The 21,406-nt window shown below is 50.2% G+C and overlaps 2 protein-coding genes across 4 annotated transcripts in view; both read left to right on the top strand.

Annotated features, from left to right (window-relative positions):
* Positions 1-2,785: 2,785 nt before the first annotated feature.
* On the top strand, positions 2,786-8,190 carry LOC133060387 (acetylcholine receptor subunit gamma). Its single transcript, XM_061147868.1, has 12 exons — positions 2,786-2,840; positions 3,047-3,186; positions 3,453-3,497; positions 3,679-3,788; positions 4,325-4,480; positions 5,316-5,413; positions 5,705-5,905; positions 6,076-6,190; positions 6,377-6,491; positions 7,195-7,411; positions 7,599-7,732; positions 8,017-8,190. The coding sequence occupies exons 1-12, from the start codon at positions 2,786-2,788 to the stop codon at positions 8,188-8,190; spliced, it is 1,560 nt and encodes a 519-aa protein (XP_061003851.1).
* A 1,799-nt stretch (positions 8,191-9,989) lies between these two features.
* The window catches only part of EIF4E2 (eukaryotic translation initiation factor 4E family member 2), a 29,635-nt gene continuing 18,218 nt past the window's right edge, over positions 9,990-21,406 (top strand). For 2 of the 3 annotated variants that reach the window (XM_061148506.1, XM_061148505.1), the window contains exons 1-3: positions 10,055-10,103; positions 17,837-17,951; positions 18,960-19,094. In XM_061148506.1, coding sequence (XP_061004489.1) covers positions 10,084-10,103; positions 17,837-17,951; positions 18,960-19,094 — 270 coding nt within the window. In that variant the 5' untranslated portion in view covers positions 10,055-10,083. Of the gene's footprint in view, positions 10,104-17,836; positions 17,952-18,959; positions 19,095-21,406 lie in introns of all 3 variants that reach the window. The other variant, XM_061148503.1, reaches the window with a different exon arrangement.

The raw sequence follows: 21,406 nt of genomic DNA, 5'->3' as shown, positions 1-21,406 counted from the left end.
AGAAGGTGGCAGAGTTGTTAGACAGTGAGTGAGGACTACTGGAGGCTTTCTCTTACTGGGTTCCAAGATGTTATTCCCTGATCCTGGGAAAGATTGAAGGCAGGTGGAGAAGGGGATGACAGAGGATGAGATGGCTAGATGGCATCACCAACTCAACGGACATGAGTTTGAGTAAACTCCGGGAGTTGATGATGGACAGGGAGGCCTGGCGTGCTGCAGTCCATGGAGTCGCAAAGAGTCGGACACGACTGAGTGACTGAACTAAACTGAACTGAAGCTGTTGTTGTTTAATCTCTAAGTCCTGTCTGCCTCTTGGCAACCCCGTGGGCTGTGGCCCGCCAAGCTCCTCTGTCCATGAGATTTCCAAGGCAAGAATACTAGAGTGGGTTGCCATTTCCTTCTCCAAGGGATCTTCCCGACTCAGGGATTGAACCCAAGTCTCCTGCATTGGCAGGTGGATTCTTTACCACTGAGCCACCAGGGAAGTCCGATGGTTCCCATACGCCACTTTAACACCTCCAGGGCAGAAACTGCCACTCCTCAGAGATGCCCCTAGATTACCAAGGAGACCTCCCAGAGCAGAGAGAAGGGGAGAAACCGGAAGTTAAAATCTGCATCCAGAAGAAGGAGGTACAGTTCCTACCAGGAGGAAGTCACTCTCCAGACTGTTCCTTTTTCTTCCCAGACACTTGTAGGGAAGAAAGTCAGAAATGTCGAGAATCAGCTGACCATCTATGTCTGGGGGTGGTGGAGGAGGGCGGGCAGTAGGTGGTCCATGATTATGGGGAAGAAGCCATTAATGATATTTGGCAAAGCATCATCTTGGAGGTGAGCAGAGAGGAGGAGGTGGGCTTCCCAGGTGCTAGTGGTAAAGAACCCACCTCCCAATGCAGGAGACCTAAGAGACATGGGTTCGATCCCTGGGTTGGGAAGATCCCCTGGAGAAAAGGCACGAGAACCCACTCCAGTATTCTTGCCTGGATAATCCCATGGACAGAGGAGCTTGGAGGGCTACAGTCCATAGGATCACAGAGTCAGACATGACTGTAGCAACTTAGCACAGAGAAGAGGAGAGGTACTGCTTTGCAAAACAGGTGACAGAATTGAGTCTGGGGGGAACTGGGGGTGAAGTGGGGAAAAGGAGCCGTTGGCTTTGTAAACACCAGGGAAAGTGGGCTACACACCTAGATGCGTGGTGAGAGCAAGGCTTTTCGGGTTGGGGACGGGGTCGTCCAGGAAAGCCGAGCGCAGGGTCCAGAGCAGGACCAAACGCAAGAGTGAGGTAGTTCAGGGAAGGCAGGGGCACTACTGTTACCCCCTGACCCTGAAGTCCTGGCAAGGACAGGAGGGCCTTGTGACCCGATGCAGGGGGCTGGGTCTGAGCCAACCTCACCTGGATCTCCAAGGACAGGGCAGGTGGGCTGACTTCTGTTTCACTGTCACACATTGAAATAACCAAAGACGCCATTCACTTGGGGGGAGGAGGACACATCCTCTGATGGTGCCTTCCCTCCAGCCCTCAGAGACCTCGCCCAGCCTTCCCTCAGCGTGCCAAAGGGTGGGCGGCACGTGTGGGAACCTGCCCACCTACTGGGTCATGCTGAGCTGTCTGCTGGGAATAGCTGGTCAGAAGACAGGTGGCTCACTGGCAGCAGGGCCCTCGGTGCCTAGATCAGCCTCAGCCCACCCTCCCGCTGACCACAATCCACAGCGGGGATGGGGCTGGTTTTCTGGCCCCTCTTGGTTGGTCGGTTTAGTCGCTAAGTCGCTAAATTTAGTCGCTAAGTCTGACTCTTGCGGACCCCATGGATTGTAGCCCGCCAGGCTCCTCTGTCCGTGGGGATTCTCCAGGCAAGAATACTGGCGTGGGTTGCCATTTCCTCCTCCAGTGGATCTTCCCAATCCAGGAATTGAACCTGGGTCTCCTGCATTGCAGGCAGATTCTTTACCGACTGAGCTATGAGGGAAGCCCTTCTGAGCCCTCTGGGTCCACTCATCAGACCTTTCATCTTGCCTGCCGTCCCCCTCCTCCTTGGACCGTGAGTTCCCATGAGCTGTTCAGGCTTATCCCTGGGTCCCCCTGGCCTCGCTATGTCCCCCCACAAGCTGGGGACTCCATGAGTGGATGATTTCACAGATGCTGAGGCCCCACTGAGGAGCCCCTACTCAGGAGCTGTCCTATTCCCTAGGGCCTGTGTCCCAAATCTTCCTTGGTCACCCTTCCTTTAAAGCTCACCAGACCCGAGTTCCCTGCCTCAGAGACCGGGGGACCCCAACACCTCGTGCTCTCATTTGCATTCAGGTTTGGGGGCCTCAACCACGTGACACAGAAACTCAAGCACCAAATGTGTTTACCCATTAGCGTTCCCACCTCCCCAAATCCTGACCAGGCCGGAGGGAGCCCCAATCGGGATCTTTCCTCAGCGCTCCGCCTTTATATCCCATGCTCATCTATCCCCAGCTGTGTCCTCAGCCCCCAGCCGGAACGCGGACAGAGGACTGGGTCAACTAAGCCTGAGAGTGGGGACAGAGGCCGGACGGTCTGGGCAGATGGAGCCCCTCCGTCCTCCCCAGCCTGGGTAATCTGAGCCCGGCATTGTGTCCGCGCGGGGACAGCTGGCAACGCTGTGGTCAGACAGCTGGTGGGGTTGGGCTGGCCTGGCCGGGGTGGCTTGGGGTGGGAGAATGTGGGCTGTTACATGAGCCCTGGAGGCTGCACCCCCAGCCCCGGGGGGGAGCTGCAGTCCCACCCCGTCCCTGCAGAGAACCAGAGAACCGTGGCACCATGCACAGGGGCCAGAGGCCGCTGTTCCTTCTGCCACTGCTGGCTGTCTGCCTGGGTGTGGACACAGGGGGTCTGGGGCCTGGGGAGGCCGGGAGCAGGAGCCCAAGGCCTCAGGGAATGGAGGGCCTGGGGAGGGGCGCTACTGAGGCCTGTCCCTCACCCCCCAGCTCCCCATTTCTCCATGTCACCCCCTCCCGTGTCCCGCCCCCCACCCCAATCTGCCCCAGAGGCTGTGTCCAGGCTCACCGCTGTCTGCTCCAGGGGCTGAGACCCGGAACCAGGAGGAGCGTCTGCTCGGGGACCTGATGCAAGGCTACAACCCCCACCTGAGGCCTGCCGAGCACGATTTGGACGTGGTCAACGTCAGCCTGAAGCTCACCCTCACCAACCTCATCTCCCTGGTGAGCACAGGCCTGTGTGTGTGTGTGTTGGGGGGTGGGGGCAGGGATGACAGCCCACTGCTCCCCTGGGACCCTGCTGGGGAGTGAAGGGGTGGCTCCAGCAGGCAGGAGCAGGCAGGGCCCACAGCGGAGAGAGACAGGGCTTGGGCAGCCCACCAGGGAGCTGGCCGAATCCCATGGGGGCTGCCCAAGAGGCTGGGGTCTTGTAGGGACATCTGGGGAGTCGGTCCATGATGGGGGCTTTGCCCTCTGTCCTGAACCCCCAGAATGAGCGAGAGGAGGCCCTCACCACCAATGTCTGGATAGAAATGGTAAGAAGCCTCTAGATTGCCCTCCTCCTTCCATCAGCCCCACTCTGGGCCCCCGAGGCCCCTCAGAGCTGCCTGTTCCCCTCTCACCCCATCTTGCCTCTTCTGCGCACCCCACCCCTGCCCCGGGAAGGGGCCTGGTTCCTGGGGGTGGGATGGGGTCTGGCAGCCCCTCCCCCTGCAGCAGTGGTGTGACTACCGGCTTCGCTGGGACCCTCAAGACTACGGCGGCCTGTGGGTGCTGCGGGTTCCGTCCACCATGGTGTGGCGGCCAGACATCGTGCTAGAGAACAAGTGAGGAGGGGGGCCCGGGCAGGGCAGGGCCCACAGGACAAGGGGGCCTCCAGGAAAGAGATGGGTGAACAGAGGGTGCAGCTGGGGCCCCTGAGGGTGCCAGGGCACGGGGACTAAGGGTGGGGCCCAGGAACCAGCAGCACTGATCTAGCCCCGGCTCCACTGCCTCAGGGCTGGGCCGCCTGGGTGGCTGCTCTCCCCGCTACCTTGGGGACAAGGACAGCTCCCTCAGGAGGCACAGGACAAGCGGGGAGCTTAACCACCATCAGTCACAGTCATGACCCATATGGAGGAGAGCTGGGGCTAAGGAGCCTTGCAGAGTGGGTGTTGTGGGAGGTTGTTGAGGGAGGCAGTGGTCCCCAAGCTCGGGTGGAGGGGGCCCAGGCAGGGGTATGGTTGGTGGCTGGGAAGGGTTCGTGTCCCCGGGCCCCATCTACTCAGGGCAGAGGACTGGTCAGGATTGGTGGGGGGTGTCTCAGTCTAGCAGGGGCTGTCGGGGCGCGGGCCCCCAGCCCCACAACCTGGCCTGTGCGCAGCGTGGACGGCGTGTTCGAGGTGGCCCTCTACTGCAACGTGCTCGTGTCTCCCGACGGCTGTGTGTACTGGCTGCCGCCGGCCATCTTCCGCTCCTCCTGCCCCGTCTCTGTCACCTACTTCCCCTTCGACTGGCAAAACTGCTCCCTCATCTTCCAGTGAGGAGGCCCATGCACGGGGGTGGGGGGTTCTCCGAGCCGATCAAAGAGGGGTCCTGGCCAGGTGGGGACCCGAGGCTTCCGGCCAGGGGTGGGGAGCTGGGCTCCACCTCCCTGGGACCCAGACACCTGGAGATGCCCACAACTCTCCCTGCTAAGTCCCAGACGCCTCACTCATCCTCCTTCACTGCCTCAGTTTCCCCGCCCATGCGCCAAAGACAACCATCAGGGACTGTGGTGGGTGGGCAAGAAGGCACACACACGCCCACGACACACGTGCACACACACATGCACACATGCATTAGACCACTGCACCCTCAGACCCCCAGAGAGACCGGGGCTATCTCAGTGTCCTCCTCCATCAATGGGGGGACAGTGGTCTGTGGGATGGGTTCCCTGTATTTTAGAGAAGCAGTCTTTTTTTTTTTTTTTTGTAATAAGGGAACCTGTCAGGAGACCCTCTTCAGTAAAAACAGATCAGAGAGGTACAGGCTGTATTTCCTGTTCTCACCATCGGCCCCTTCTGCCCTGGAGGCAATGGAAGGAAGGGACCCAGGTGGCCCGGAGCTCTGGCTACTAGGAGGCACACCCTGGAGCTTCAGCCTCCTGGTCCTTAAACTCTATAATTTCCCCAGACCTCAAGAGCCAGATTCCCTGCCCTTGCCCTCCGACCCGCCCCATCTCCTGCCAAGGTTTTGTGGAGAACTCAGAAATTCTTGACTGAGCTTTTTGAGGCAAAACTGCCCTCAGTTGCCCTCAGGTGATGGTCTGTGTGACCTCCAGGTTGAGTCTACACACACTCCGATTTATCCTCTTTACCACCCCCATCTCCCAGGTCCCAGACCTACAGCACCAATGAGATCAATTTGCAGCTGAGCCAGGAAGACGGTCAGACCATCGAATGGATTTTCATCGACCCCGAGGCCTTCACAGGTAATCTCCATCCAAGGTCCACGCAGGACCTGGCTGTGGGGGCGGGGCCAGGCCGAGACCACGCCCCCTCCCGTGTCACTCAAGGTGAAAGCTCCTGTGAACCGTAAAAGCCTGTCGTTTAAAGGCCCAGCAAAGCTGATCTTCCTCATTGATAGTGACTCCGGTTTTGGCGGGAGGGGTGTCAAGCATCCATCCCCGCACAGTGGTGCTTCCTGTGGGCACTGGGCTCCGTGGGCTGCCAGGATCGGCCCGCCCCCAGTCCCTGTGCCCACCCCCGCCTGCTGCCCGCAGAAAACGGGGAGTGGGCCATCCGGCACCGGCCAGCCAAGATGCTGCTGGACGAGGCAGCCCCAGCCGAGGAGGCAGGCCACCAGAAGGTCGTCTTCTACCTGCTCATCCAGCGCAAGCCCCTCTTCTACGTCATCAACATCATCGCGCCCTGTGTCCTCATCTCCTCCGTGGCCATCCTCATCTACTTCCTTCCTGCCAAGGGTACCTAGTGCTGGTGGGAGGGGGCCTATGGCCCGGCCAGTGGCACCGGGAGCAGGGAGGGCAGAATGGCATCCGAACCTGGCACCAGGGCACGGACTGCTTGTGGGGAGGGTACTGCCCCATGGTGGGGAGGTTGAGATCCGCTCTGAGGGCCTCTTGGTCATGGGCAGCGGGGGGCCAGAAGTGTACCGTCGCCATCAACGTGCTCCTGGCCCAGACCGTCTTCCTCTTCCTCGTGGCCAAGAAGGTGCCCGAGACCTCCCAGGCAGTGCCACTCATCAGCAAGTAAGGCTGGCTCTCATGCTTGAGCCCACCTCCTTTCCTCCCTTCTCAGGAATGCAGGGTACTTGCCCTCTTGCCACTCCCCACCCTCCTCAATCCCAGGGATTTGGGGGAATCAGCCACTAGGGGTGGGACTGGTATCTGGGGATGAAGCAGCCAGCCCCACCACCTGCCTACCCTGCCCTGCAGGTACCTGACCTTCCTCCTGGTGGTGACCATCCTCATTGTCGTGAACGCTGTGGTCGTACTCAACGTGTCTTTGAGGTCCCCCCACACACACTCCATGGCCCGAGGGGTCCGCAAGGCAAGCTCCCTACCCTTGCCTATTTCAGCCTCTTCCTGCCCTGTCTGTTCACACACCCTCCTGGCCCTGGGCACATTCCTCACCCACCACGTTCAGCAGCAAACCGGCCCCATGTGTATCTTGAAGCACATGCCCAGATGGATCAAGAGTAATATACAGTGCTTACTCTGTGGTAGGCATATTACGTATACTAACTTATTTAACCTTCATAAGACTTCTGTGAAATGGGTATTGGTTTCATCTCCAGTTTATACATGAGGAAACTGAGGCACAGAGAGGTTAAGTAGCCCTGCCGAGGTCGCACAGCAAGAAAGTGGAGGAGGCAGGATTCTGCCTGGGTCAAGTGGCTCCAGGGCCTGTGTGAGCTCCAGCCCACCTGAAGCAGTCAGCTGGGACCCTTGTTACAAAGGCAGATTCCCAAGCCTGCCCCAGACATGCTGGGTCAGAGGTGGAACCCAGGAACCTGTGTTTATGACAAGTGTCCTGGTGATTCTGACATGCACAAAAGTTTGGAGGCCCTGGGTCAGTGTCTGGCACAGAACAGGTAAGCCGTAGCAGGGCCAAGCCACTGCCCCTGCCAGGCTGCCTCAGGGGCCCCCATCATGTGAACTCTTTGTGCCAACCGTCACCTTCTGCTCCCAAGCCCGGTCACCCAGGAAGGTCTGCTGGCCACTAGGCTAAGCCACACACAACATCTTTCCAGGTGTTCCTGCAGCTCTTGCCCCAGCTGTTGCGGATGCACGTTCGCCCACTGGCCCCAGTGGCCGTGCAGGATGCCCAGCCCCGGCTACAGAATGGATCCTCCTCGGGGTGGCCAATCACAGCTGGGGAGGAGGTAGCCCTCTGCCTGCCCCGCAGTGAACTCCTCTTCCGGCAGCGCCAGCGCAATGGGCTGGTGAGGGCAGCGCTGGAGAAGCTTGGTGAGGCAGGAGATGTGATGGACAGGAAGGGTCGTCTGTTGACCAAGGTGCCAGGCACAGCAGATGAGGGGTGGGCAAACGTCCAGTTTGGGGAGAGAGGGGCTGGGGTCCCTAAGAAAGCGGGGGCCACTTTTTCGACTGTTCCTCCCCAGTTCTACTCCCAAACCTTACCCTTTATCATCAACAGAGAAAGGTCCAGAGTCAGGGCAGAGCCCTGAGTGGTGTGGCAGCCTGAAGCAGGCTGCCCCGGCCATCCAGGCCTGCGTGGAGGCCTGCAACCTCATTGCCCGCGCCCGGCACCAGCAGACTCACTTTGACAGTGTAAGTCAGCAGGGAGTGGGGTGTGGTTTGCACACCTAGTGTGCAAACTTGGACCTGAGATGAGGGCAGGATGAGTGGGGTGGCCATGGTATGGCAACGGCATGGAAAAAGTGGAATTGGGAGTGGCACCATGGGACCATGGAAAAGGCCAGAGTCAGACCTGAAGTAGGTGAGCAGGGCTCATGGAAATGAAGAGCAGAAGCCTGCTGGATGGCTAAGGATGCTCCAGAGATCCAGCCTTGGTGTCACCTCTGGTCATCTCTTACCTTGCCTTTCACCCTCAGGGGAACGAGGAGTGGTTCCTGGTGGGCCGAGTGCTGGATCGAGTCTGCTTCCTGGCCATGCTCTCGCTCTTTGTCTGTGGCACTGCTGGCATCTTCCTCATGGCCCACTACAACCGAGTGCCCGCCCTGCCTTTTCCTGGGGACCCCCGCTCCTATCTGCCCTCCTCTGACTGAGCTGACCGATCGCTGCTAGCCACATGGAGTCTTATCAGCTGTGTTCTGCTCCTGAGGTCATGAGTATACTCTTTGGGAAACACTCTTGGGGGATATGTGAGAAAAGCTGGGGAAATAAAGAGACAGAGCTGGAACCCTGGAGTGGTTGGGACTGGGATGTGGGTAGAGTGTGCTAGTGGAATCAGCATGCACGTGGCACTGGCTTGCTGGTCCTGGCACTCTCCTCACTTCAGCAAAGTGTTGTCAACTCCCATCGCTTCTGAAACCCTAAGGACTCTGTTTATCCTGTCCCCAGCTAGACAAGGTCCTAGCCCTCCAGGCCTGGGCCTCTCTTCCCTTTTGCAAGTTCCCTGCAGCCTCTTGAAGGAGAGGAGTCAAGAGAGAAATGAAGAGTGGTGGCCAATGATCTCTTGAAGGGAGGCAGCCCACTCCAGGTGGCATCTGCCTACTTTATGGGGGCTGAAGGCACCAAACATTTTATGAGTTTTATTCTCTTTTTTCATTCTCAAAAGCTCCTCATAGCATTACAGATAAGCAAGAGTCACTACTCCCCTATGTTTAGGTTGGGCAAATTGGGGCCTAGAGTAAGAGGGGCTTGTCAGAACAATGGTGGATAAATAAGGTTTGGAGTTCAGAATTCCCAACTCTGACCCAATCTTAAACATTCTAAGAAAGTACTATGGTTTGGAAAATGGACCCCTCTCCCTTCTCTTCTCAAAGGCCAGGGAATTTGCACTGGTCCGAAGGGATGGTTAAGACAGCAAAGAGCCAGGGAGGGAAGTAGGGATCCTGAGAGGAGACCCTGACCAGCCTCCCTTGGCCCTAGTTAGGAAACAAGGAGGCTAGCTGGTCTTTGGGGCAGGTGGGGTGGGGGAGGTGTCAGTAAGGCCATGCTTTTAGAGTATGGCTGGAGCCTGAGCCCTGAGTTCTACTGGTAACAAGACACAAGCACATTTGTGCTTGCTGAACCTGTGTCTTCATCTGTAAATATGGGCACAGATATCAGTTCCTATCTACCTTCATCACAGGAACAAAGGTGCTGGTGAAGATTTAAAAAATGTTACAGTGTCCTGACAACGGGACATTGTTGGGAAGAGGGAGCAAGACCCTGGAAATAGCCAGGGTTGCTGGCTTTCGGAATCACTCATCATTGCATGGTTCATTGCATTTACTCCGGAGCGTCTGTGTGTGTGTGCACTGCACACACTGCTGTGTATTTGGAGCAGCGGGTAATTCGAAGATGGAGGGACCACTGCTGGTTCCTGTAAGGCTCTTACAAGCTCAGCCACCTGGGGTGAATCTCTCACCCTCTCTGACTGCCTCCGAAGGTGGAGAGGTGCTCTGTAGTTCCTGGCACAAGTAAGCAAAGATGAACAATAGCTACCGTTTATTGAGGGCTACTTTGTGTAGAGCTGGACACTGATTATCTTCATCAATCCACAAGACAACGTGAAGATACGGGTAGTATATCAAAGGATGGTTAGTACCAAAGAAACAGCGTCAGGGAGGTTAGGAGACAGTTCAGGATCGCGCAGCCCAACTGCAGGTAGAGTCGGGATTTGTAGCAAGAGCCGGCTCCCTCAGCGACTCGGAGCTGCCCATCTCGGAGCCTGCCTCGGGAGGCGTTCAGGACGCCCTCGGCTAAGCAGGGCGGGCGAGCGGGCAGCAGGCAGGAACAAGGACCGGGACAGGAACCGAGGCCCGACTTCACGCCGCCAAACCTGAGCGCCTCTGCGCAGGAGCAAGGCGTCCCGGGATATCCGCCCCCTACCCGGCCAACGCGCCAACGTTCCGCTGTACCCTGAGCAACCGGAAGTGGCCGGACCCTAGGCGGAGGGACCTGGGGGAGCGGAAGTCACTTCGTGAGGCAGTGGCGACGGTGGCGGCGAGAGGATGAACAACAAGTTCGACGCGTGAGTGGCGCGTGGCCGCCCCCCAGGGCCCCTTCCCCCCAACTGTTCTTTGCGCCCACCCCCGCCCGGACTGCCGGCGGCGCAAACTGCGGCACAGGCCACAGTCTCTGACTTGGGCTGCGGTCTGGCCGGCCCAGGGCGGCCAGCGGGAATGAGGGGGTTAGGGACGAGGGATGCAGGGGTCTCGGGGACCCCAGGGTCGTATGGACCCAGGGCGAAGTGCGGTGTCCGGTGGGCAGGAGGTGGCCGTGCGGCCCGGAAGGAGATTTTGGGACGCCCCGCCCGAGTGCGGGTTACCCGCGGCGTGGAGGGGCGGAGACCTTGGCGGTTTAGGTGTTTCCGCAGCCTGGCCGCCTTGCCACTGAATTCAGCTTTTCTCACACACCTCTCTGGCCTAGGCAGGTCACCTCTCCTCTGAGTCTGAGTTTTCTCATTTGCAAAGTAGGGACCGTAACAGCCCGTGTCATGCGAGGATGCAGTGAGGTAATGTGGCTGCCGCATTTAGCGCAGCGGCTGCTCTGTTACGGAATTTTCATCGTCTTCCTGAGATCCTTCCTACTTCCTTTCTTCTTCCTCCTCTTTTACCCACCTTCCAAACACTCTCCCAGAACTCAGTTTCTCGCCCAACAGGTGAACCTTATCTATTGTTTGAGTGCTAGTTTCAGCATCAAACAGTTTGGAGGTGCAGAAAGGAAATGCGTAATATTTTTGCACATTTCCCTCCAGCGATTTTATCTGGAGGTAGACTTTTGTTCTTGGCTTTCTTCTAATAGTCTAGCAGTCAATCTTTCTTCTTTTCTGAAGACCTAGATTTCCAGCCTCAGACCCACCAGTTACCAGCTATTTGACAGCAGGAAAGTTACCCAGTCTCTGAGCCTATGTTAATCCAAACCGCATTAGTGATTAGTGTCTTGCTGCTGCACTGGGTGTGATAAGGATCAAATCACATTCAGCAACGCTTAAAGGTACTCTGTAAAGTGTTAAATAGAGAGAGAGAGACATGTGAAGTGGAATTACCATTAATTTCGTTTGTGACCCACTGTTGCTGAGGGGAAATAGGAGTTTTTCCAGGACAGTGAGTGCTGGTGTGCAAATTCATAGGTCCTGGATTCCAGCACTCTTGGCAGCTCCTCAGGAATGTTTCCTGGTTGCTGAAAGGGCTCTACTACTTGAAGAAAGTCTTGGGAGTTTGCTTCTGTAGCCCACTGTGTAGCTGAGCTCATCTCTATACTGATTACCACTACCCCACCCCCCATCTTCAGGGACTTCCCTGGTAGCTCACTGGTAAAGAATCTACCTGCCAATGCAGGAGAAGCAGGTTTGATCCCTGGGTCAGGAAGATCCTCTGGAGAAGGAAATGGCAACCCACTCCAGTATTCTTGCCTGGTAAATCCCATGGACAGAGGAGCCTGGCAGGCTATAGCCCATGGGGTTGCAAGAGTCCAACCCAACTTGATGACTGAACAACAAAAAGCCCATCCTAAGCCCTGCAAGTCTTAGCTCTAGATTGAAGTCCTGCCTCAGTGGAGCTTTCTGCCAGCCCTATACTCCTTTCTCCACCAAACTGAAGAAATCAAAATTTCATCTTAAGACACTTTATGGGTCATCTGGCCCATTCCTACCCAAATCATTTCTTGGGCTGCTGCTGCTTAGTCGCTTCCGTTGTATCCGACTCTGTGCGATCCCATAGACTGCAGCCCACCCGGCTCCTCTGTCCTCGGATTCTCCAGGCAAGAACACTGGAGTAGGTTGCCATTGCCTTCTCCAATGCATGCATTCATGCTAAGGCACTTCAGTCGTGTCCGACTCTGCGACCCCATGGCCAGCAACCCACCAGGCTCCTCTGTCCCTGGGATTTTCCAGGCAAGAACACTGGAGTGGGTTGCCATTTCCTTCTTCATTTCTTGGTCTGCAGTAAGCTAATTTGAGAATGGCAATAATGGCTTCCATAGGCACTTTGCTGCTTTTCACATATTAACTGATTCAAACAACCCTGTAAGGGGGATCTTGTTCCTTTGTTTTACAAATAGGGAAAATGAGACTCTCTGAGATGAAATAAGTTGCCCACAGCAGGAAGGGCCACATATGGTGAGATTCATACCCAGGTTGTTTAAAGTTGGTTCAAGCACATCTTGACAAAAATTAACCCGGATTCTTTTCTTCTGGCTGTGCCCTGTGGCTCGTGGGATCTTAAGTTCCTTGATCAGAGTTTGAACTTGAGCCCCCCTACATTGAAAGTGTGAGATCTCAACCACTGGACCATCTGGGAAGTCCCTAACCTGGGTCATTTTTAATTTGTTCCAGTTATTAACTATTCATTATACTGAGCCAGATTTTTTTAAACATCTGTCTTCTAGCTATTCACGAGAAAAAAAGTAAACTGTCTTTCATTTGAAATTAACAATTGAAGAAAGCACTCCAACCCTTTGGTGTTTTTTGTTTTTTGTTTTTTTTTAATGCAAAAAAGTGCAATTTGTAGGCCACTGGTTACCTGTTTGGTCTCTATACTCTTCACCACTTGGTTCCTAAGGACATGTGGACATGTTTCAGTTTGCCAGAGTCCTACAAATCCAGTGCTTGGATTTGAGTATTCTAGTCTAATCTGATGGGCTCAGATTTCAGAGGAGTTCTAGTATCCTTTTCTGTGTGGCCTACCTGCGTAACCTAATCTGCGCCCTAACCCCACCCCCGCCATCAAGTCTGTAGGTGCCATTGCTGTCGATCCTATTCAAATGTAAAACCATTAAGAGGCTTTCTAGGTACTGCAGTCCCTACAGGATTGAGCTTGGTTTTCAAATCCAGGTGCCAGATTTTATTTTGTCCCTGTCCTCTCTGTTAGCTTTGGCCCATTCTTACCTGCTATCTGAACCACTTATTTGGCACTTACTATTCTGCCTTGTATTGCCTTGATTTTAGAAATCCATGTGTTAAATGTGTTTGTCCTGATACTGGACATGTGAAGGTGGATTAGCCCAATTTTCTACCTGCTGTGAATTGTCTAGTCAGAGTATGAGGACCTAGCTGGGCAGAAGCTTGGTGAACTGATTAGGCGCCACAGCATGGATAGCTTCAGATGCTAATTGCCTGCCTGAGTCTAAGGAGCACTGATATTTCTACCTGGATAGTATCTTTGCTCAAATCCAGCGTCCAGCTGGGAAGAAAGAGTAGCCTCTGAAGATAGGGTGCGAATGACTTGCCTTAAGTGTTGTCCCAGAGAGCAGAGCTCCACCCTCAAGAAATAACAGCATTAGGTGAAGGTCCATTAGGGTTTCCAGTTAAAGTTTTAGAAGGGAGTCGGGAGCTGGGGACCAGGGTCACAGTAGCATTGTTTCTTCTCTGACATAATTACTCTTGATATTATTTTTCTGTTTCCCAGTAGTGGTTAGCAGCAAAAGCACTAAAAAGAAAGGAACTTACATGCTTTGCTTGGAGCTGGCAAAATGTGAGGTGCTAGAGCAACTGTTCCCTTTTTCAACCAAGATTGAAGGGAAAGGACCCCAGATATGTGGGAAGTTGGGGGCTGAGAAGAGAGAAATGGTTTGAGTCCCTGGGATATTCCCTAAAGAAGAGAATTAGAAGCTATGTTGGACCTAAGCAATAAAAAAAAAAAAGAAACAAAGACTCATGAAATATTTGTAATCGGGAGACAAAAAAACTGACAGTATAGCTAGGACAAGTAAAACATTTATAAATATATGGGGATGTTTAGAAGAAGGGGTCCCAACTCAGCCTGGAGATAGATCAGGGAATATTTTCAAGAGAAAGTGGCCCTTAGTCTGGGTCCTAAAGGACAAGTTAAGTAGGGGAAGAGGAGCTCTTTGAAAGACCAGCTGATGAGCACAACAGAGGGGTGAGGCTGGGAACTGCAGGCGGGTTGGTACCACTGGATGGAAAGGAGGGAAAAGACTGTGTGTCAGGTATTCATAATATCTGATACACACAGTGTGCTGGTAAATGTTGTGGGACTTGGATGCTAGGACAGGCCCCGCTTCAAAAGGAAACCCTGCGGACTCAAATTTCATAATGGGGAAGTTGTTATTGTAAACACCATTAGGTCTTCTAGGCGTCCAGGGAAGCCGAAGAGATAGCAGCATCACAAAAAACCCTGTTCTTCTCTCCACTCCTGCTCATCTGCTCCATCCCCTTTGCCCCTCCTGGCCTTCTCTGCTTTTGCTTATTGTCTTTATTCCCTCATGGGTTTTCTTACATGCAACTCATATGACTGACTGCCCCAACTCCTGAATCTGTAAGATCTTTCACCTTCTGGATGAAGACCTGAGGGAGGAATCTGAGGAAGGCACTGAGGCATAGGTTATTGGCCAGGCTGGGCTACCAGTGCCTTTCATCGTCCTGCCTTGGCCAGGGAGGCGCTGGGGCTGGGTGTGGCACAGTGCACGATCTCTGGAGTGTATCCTACAGCCAGGGCTGTGAAATGGGCAGAGCGGGCACCCCAGCACATGTGTAGTTTGTCCACTCTAAGGTTTGAATTAAGATACGTACTTTTTTTAGGCGTATTGCTAATGCCCTCTTAATAAACTACAGTGTAGTGTCAACATAACTTTTAAGTGCATTGAGAAACCAAACAATCTGTGTTACTCCATTTCTTGTGATACTTGCTTTATTGCTGTGATGTGGACTCAAACCCACAATGGCTCCAAGGTATTCCTGTGTCTGAGTTACAGTTTGACCACTTCTAGTGCCTGTCCTGAGAATTGCCAAATTTTGTGTGACTGGGTAGGGCCAGAAGAGTGATTTCAGAAAAGATCCCTAAGTTGATTTTCCAGCTCTAGACTAAACAGCATTCTTACTATCTTTGTGAATTCACCTTCCATTTATCTTTTTGTCTAGATCGAGTGAATTTTAGGTTCACTGAGAGCCTTAGTATTTTGTTTTGGAGGGTGACAGAATATGCTCAGAGATAGATTTTCTTTGCCAGTAGTTTATTTAACACAGGTCCACTGTGGGAGTCACAGTAATTTCATAAGCCAGTAGCATGCTGATGTCTTTTTAGCTAGTAAAGAAATAGCATAACATATTCCAAACCAGTGGTAGATTACTCACAGTATTGTTCCAGGCTCAGGGAGATGAAAGGAATACAGTCCAAATTTAGTTCCAGGTGTACCTTTATATGAATTGGCACTGGGTGAGAAGGCTTTGCCAATTAGGAACTGAAGTCCAACTGCCAGCTCCAAAATAAAAATTAGTTATTGCTAGAAAACTCCTAGAAAACTCCAGCACTGGTGGTGATGGGCAGGCTGATCTTTGCAGGGCCGCTAAACATTTTGTCACCACTGCTAAGGGAGGCAGCTTTACCACAGCAGAGCTAATGTCCCTTCCCTTCAGAGACTGCTGCAGGGTTTGACACCACTGCCCACCAAAAAGTCACCTTGGTCACTGCAGGAGCGTGTGGCTCAAGATCTTCAGAGAGCAAGATCCGCAAAGGACAACTTTGCTCAGATGGAAACTCGGATATTCCTCACACAACACTCAGTATTTATAGTCTAAATGTCCCCTCACCATGCTTCCTTCTTTATCTGTTTTTGCTGATAAGTCCCCAGCAGGGGCTACTCGCCTACTGACCTGCTCGTGCGTATGAATGACTACACATAATATCTTGATAGACTTCATTCGTTCAAGCTGGATATAGAAAAAGGCAGAGATCAAATTGCCAACATCCATTGGATCATAGAAAAAGCAAGAGAGTTCCAGAAAAACATCTACTTCTGCTTTATTGACTACACCAAAGCCTTTGACTGTGTGGATCACAACAAACTGGAAAATTCTCAAAGAGATGGGAATACTAGACCACCTTACCTGCCTCCTGAAAATCTGTATGCAGGTCAAGAAGCAACAGTTAGAACTGGACATGGAACAACAGACTGGTTCCAGGTTGGGAAAGGAGTATGTCAGGGCTGTATATTGTCACCCTGCCTATTTAACTTGTATACAGAGTACATCATGTGAAATGCCAGGCTGGATGAAGCACAAGCTGGAATCAAGATTGCTGAGAAAAATATCAATAACCTCAGATATGCAGATGACACCACCCTTAGGAAGAAAGCAAAGAAGAACTAAAGAGCCTCTTGATGAAAGTGAAAGAGAAGAGTGAAAAAGCTGGCTTAAAGCTCATCATTCAAAAAACAAAGATCATGGCATCTGGTCTCATCACTTCATGGCAAATGGGAAACAATGGAAACAGTGACAGACTTTATTTTTGGGGGGGCTCCAAAATCACTGCAGATTGTGACTGCTGCCATGAAGTTAAAAGACACTGCTTGGAAGAAAAGCTATGAACAACCTAGATAGCATATTAAAAAGCAGAGACATTACTTTGTGATGAAGGTCTGTCTAGTCATAGCTTTGGTTTTTCCAGTAGTCATCTATGGATGTGAGACTTGGACCATAAGGAACGTGGAGTGCCAAAGAATTGATGCTTTTGAACTGTGGTGTTGGAGAAGACTCTTGAGAGTCCCTTGGACTGCAAGGAGATCCAACCAGTCACTCCTAAAGGAAGTCAGTCCTGAATATTCGTTGGAAGGACTGATGCTGAAGCTAAAGCTCCAATACTTTGGCTACCTGATGCAAAGAACTGACTCACTGGAAAAGACCCTGATGCTGGGAAAGATAGAAGGCAGGAGAAGGGGACAACAGAGGATGAGATGGTTGGATGGCATCACCGACTTGATGGACATGAGTTTGAGCAAGCTCCAGGAGTTGGTGATGGACCGGGAAGTCTGGCATGCTGCAGTCCATGAGGTTGCAAAGAGTCAGACATGACTGAGTGACTGAACTGAACTGACACTTCATTCTTATCTCAAAACAGCATCTTCATTTAAGTCATAAATAAGTGAGTTTGAAGTTATAGCAAACCAAAACACAGCACTGAGTGTAGGTTCACTACTCCTGAAAGTGTGACACTTGATGTATTTATGACTGAACTTACAAGGCAAGAAGACATTTCTTCCTTCCTTTCATTTCTTTTTCATTTAACAACAATCCAGCATCTTCTTGTCATTGTTGCTGAAGATACAAAGGTTAATAAGACACCAACCCAGGGCCCCCTCTAATAGGAAAAACAGATGTGGGAGGGATGGTGCCTTAGGCTGAGGGGTGGTATTTGTACATAGCACAGATGTGGGAATCTGGGTTGCTTTGGGAGGCGGGGAGAAGGAACGAGGATGCCAGTTGACAGTCGAGTTGTAGAGGATCTTACATTTCCTTGTATTATATCCTGCGTGGTGGACATGGAAGGGCACAGGACAGTGGAGAGTTCTAAGCTTGGAAATTAAATGATTAGCCCTAGCAGTGGGGAACGGTAGGAAAGATAGAAGTGGCAGGATAGAAAGGGAAGTTTCTCAAGTTCACTTGAAATGCCGAAAATGTTATATAATCCAGAAATTCTCCTCATTATTGACTATTTTTGACATAGAAAACAACTCCTTACACTGTTTACCTCTTGCTTCTTTGTGCAGACTTTTAGAAAACTAGAACATGGTGCTTTCTGGAATTCACAAATTAGCTGATGTGCATTTTCATTTTTTGCTTAATCCTCCCAGTTGCCTTTCTGTTTCCTTTTCCCTCTTTCATGGGCACTTCATTGCCTGTGACATGAGTGACCGCTGGTTGGTTACATGGTGGTCATCTGACTTGGTGGCCTTAGATAAGCAAGAATAAGTTAGATAAACAAGAATTAGCTCAATCATGGGGTACTGTTGTTTTGCCTTTCCATTCAGATTGAAAGATGATGACAGTGGGGACCATGATCAGAATGAAGAAAACAGCACACAGAAAGATGGTGAGAAGGAAAAAACGGAACGAGACAAGAGTCAGAGCGGCAGCAAGAGGAAGGTGGGTTCTGTGCTGCACAGATGCCGTTGCCTTTGGACTTGGGACTGGGTGATCTTGTGAAATCTGAAGGATACTTGATTACACCCTGTTTTGTAGTATCTGATTTTGTTCTCAAAGAAGATTGTTGCATCACTGGAGTTCATCTTGGGACTTTGAAGGTTCCCCTTGCCGCAGGATCTTAAGTTCTTGCCTCGCTTTCCAACATTCTCTGAGCCTGAGGTGGGGGAGATTAATCTTGGAATTTAGCAAGGGTGTTAGTTGCTTCAGAAGCTGCTGCTCAGTATTTCAAATCCTGCCCATCACTGAGAATGTTTGACTCTTTAGTCGGTAATAATTCAGGCTGAAAGTGACTTGGAATAAATGAATTTTAGAGAACGAGAGAGAGATCTCTCAGTTTCTTTCTTGAAATATTAAAGCAATCGTTAATTCACTTATCACACAGTATTTAGTACATTCCAAATGTAGGCATTTTACATGCTAAGAGGACACAGGTAAGTGAGCATGAATCAAGGCACTTACATTTAACAGTATCAGTAATCCTAGGCTGTCATTTATTGAGTACTTCTGTGTGTCAGGCATGGTACTAAGCACTTCACATCTGTTAATTTGATCCTCTCAGCAGCCCTATGAGGGTGGTCATTATTGTTTTCCCCATTTTGCAGATAAGGAACTGAGGCACAAACTGGTTAAGCAACTTGCCTAGTGTCATGAGCCAGCAAGTGACAGGGTGTCATGGAGGAGGCAGTGTTTGGCCTGGGAATATGTTGAGATGTGATAGAAGCATAAATACTCATGGTAGGAGGTAGAAAGTTTTGAAAGCATTAAGAACAGAGACAGTATTACAGGAACTTAGAGACAGTTAACCACTAACTTACCATGTAAGCAGAGTCTTGAGCCCATTGCAGGTAATTGAGGATGTACCCTTTTTAATGGAGGTGGGAAATGTTTTCTCAGTCTCAGAGCATGTGGAAAATTTTCCCAGATTAACACACCTCCTTTGATTCACAGGCTGTCGTCCCTGGGCCGGCCGAGCACCCCCTGCAGTATAACTACACTTTCTGGTACTCCAGGAGAACCCCTGGCCGTCCTACCAGCTCACAGAGCTATGAACAGAATATCAAACAGATTGGCACCTTTGCCTCTGTGAGTACTTGGTGGTTTAATGTACTAAGCTTTGGTAGTACATTCTTGTCTGTATTTACATTGTTGTGTTTATCTACCCTCCTGGTAACCTGCATAGGATTCTGGTTTCCTTAGTTGACTGACCTGAGTCTGTAAAGCTAAATTGGCTCATTCTTCTGTTTCTCATTATATATCCATAGGCAACATATGTCAGGATCAATAAGTGCATAAATTGTGGAATTGATCAGATGGGGACAATACAAAAATACTGGTTTTGTTTAAGTAGGTATTTTTGGAGTCCTTTCTGTGTGCAAAGTGTCATGGGAGATACAAAATTTTATAGTATGTGGTGTCCTCATGAAGCTTGTCAATAAAATTGAGAATAAAATTTTAAAGTTTTTGTTTTAATAACTTCACATTGGGTTTTGGATATGTCAGTGATTACACATAAACTAGCATCTTTGTTCTGTGTTTAGAAGGAAAAGGAAGTCTCTGTTTTTTTGTGGGCACTGTCAGTACAGTTAGCCCATGCACTGTCTCATCTTCCTCACAGAAAACTAGAGTTGTAAACCCTGAGAGGCTTGTCTGTGATTAAAGCCAGTCTTGTTTGGTGAAGACTGTTAATGTATTTCGTACAGTTGATCTGTGGGCAGAATCACATGCAGGATTCGTTATTTTTTTGAAGTTACTAAGGTATTCGTTCTGTTTAAAATGCAGACACTGGAAAAGGAAACTATAATAGACAGTAAACTTTAAATTAGTAAAGAGGAAGGACACACAATTATAGTCACTTTGTATAGTTTCCTTTGATCATTATGATAGCCCTATGAGGTCAGTGATGTTATCCATATTTTACAAATGAGAAAAATGAGACTTGGGTTAAATATCTGATCTGAAGTCTCAAGTCAGTTATAATTAACTTAATTAAGTGGCGGAACCAGTATTGAGACTCAGGTTGGGTAGGCTGTAAAAACCACCTTCCAAAGCCTACATTCTTTCAGTCTACCATATACCGAAATGCATGCCAGGATGCTCCAGTTTTTCAAAGTGTTTGTTTACGAGACAGGCTGTATTTGTTTATCTGTTTATTAATCAGATATGCCTATATAATGATAATCATATCATCTGATTACTGTGTTGAGTTGATATTTCAGCCACAAGCAAAGATCTTGTATTAGTTGGCCTGCATTCTCTTATTACTGTTAAATTTAGAGTTTTTTGAATTATTAAAAGTAGCTGTGCACTGGTACATGTTTGGTTCAAGAAAAGTTTGTTGAATGAATTTGGGGCATAATAGGGTTCCAAAATGACTAAAAAACCTTGCCCTTAGGGAAATAAGACATGCCCAGGAATTTCTAATACAGGGAGGCAGTAGGAGGTGCATATATAGCCAGGGTGCTCTTGCAGTTCAGAATAAAGGGATTGATTTCAGCCTGGAGAAGCCTCTTTGAGAGTGAGATGGGTTTAAGATTGAATTCAGAAAATTTGAACAAGTGATAAGAGGAAGGAATTCTTGGAAGAGAGAACAGTAGAATTTAAAAAATTATCCATATCATCCTAACATTCCTGAATCCACAAAAGTTTTGATACGTTGCTAGATATTTTAGGTAAAATGGCAGCCATTATGTTATGAACAACTGGTTAAGCACTTAGGATGAGAGAAGAGACTGAACCATTCAGGATTTTGTTCAATTATTTTAGCATAATTATAACTACTAGCATTTTTCTTTCCCGCTTAAAAAAAGCATGTGTGAATTTTCCCAGCTTGTGCAAGGAGAGTTTTTGTTTTCTTTGGGCATATATGTTAAGTTGAACAGTTTTATCATCAGCATCATCTTGGGTTAATGCCACTTTATACTCACCAATGTCATGTAAGTCGAGGCATTGGGAAATGTCCCACAGTATTCCTCACAGAAAAGTAATTACATTGTGAAACTAATGATGCTAAAGTAGTATTTCCCACTGGTCCTTGATCCTAGTATTTAACAGCATTTAAAATTTCTTGAGGTGACTAAGAAAACTGTATCTTGAAATGGAAAAAGTGTTGGACTCGGGGATCACAAGTTCTGCTGCTTGACTGTGAGCTGGGGCAAATTCTGAAACCATTTTCTCAACTATAAAGCAAAGAAAGAAGTTGAAATGATTTCTAAAGTCTTTTCTGCGCTTCATGTTCTAAGTCTAAATATTTATTTTTTGGTTCCAGTTGAAAGTTTCAAAAATGCAAGTTGCCTTAAGAGAATGAAAAAAAAAAGTTTATAGTATTACTGTTTCTCGGCCTGCTTATTATTTCATCATCTCTCGTGATTTGGGTATAGAATTCTGGCTATAAGATT

The sequence above is a fragment of the Dama dama genome, chromosome 8, assembly GCF_033118175.1.
Source record: "Dama dama isolate Ldn47 chromosome 8, ASM3311817v1, whole genome shotgun sequence".
In the NCBI taxonomy this organism is placed as follows: Eukaryota; Metazoa; Chordata; class Mammalia; order Artiodactyla; family Cervidae; genus Dama; species Dama dama.
Note: the sequence above shows the minus strand (reverse complement) of the source record. Positions and strands in the feature narration are given on the sequence as shown.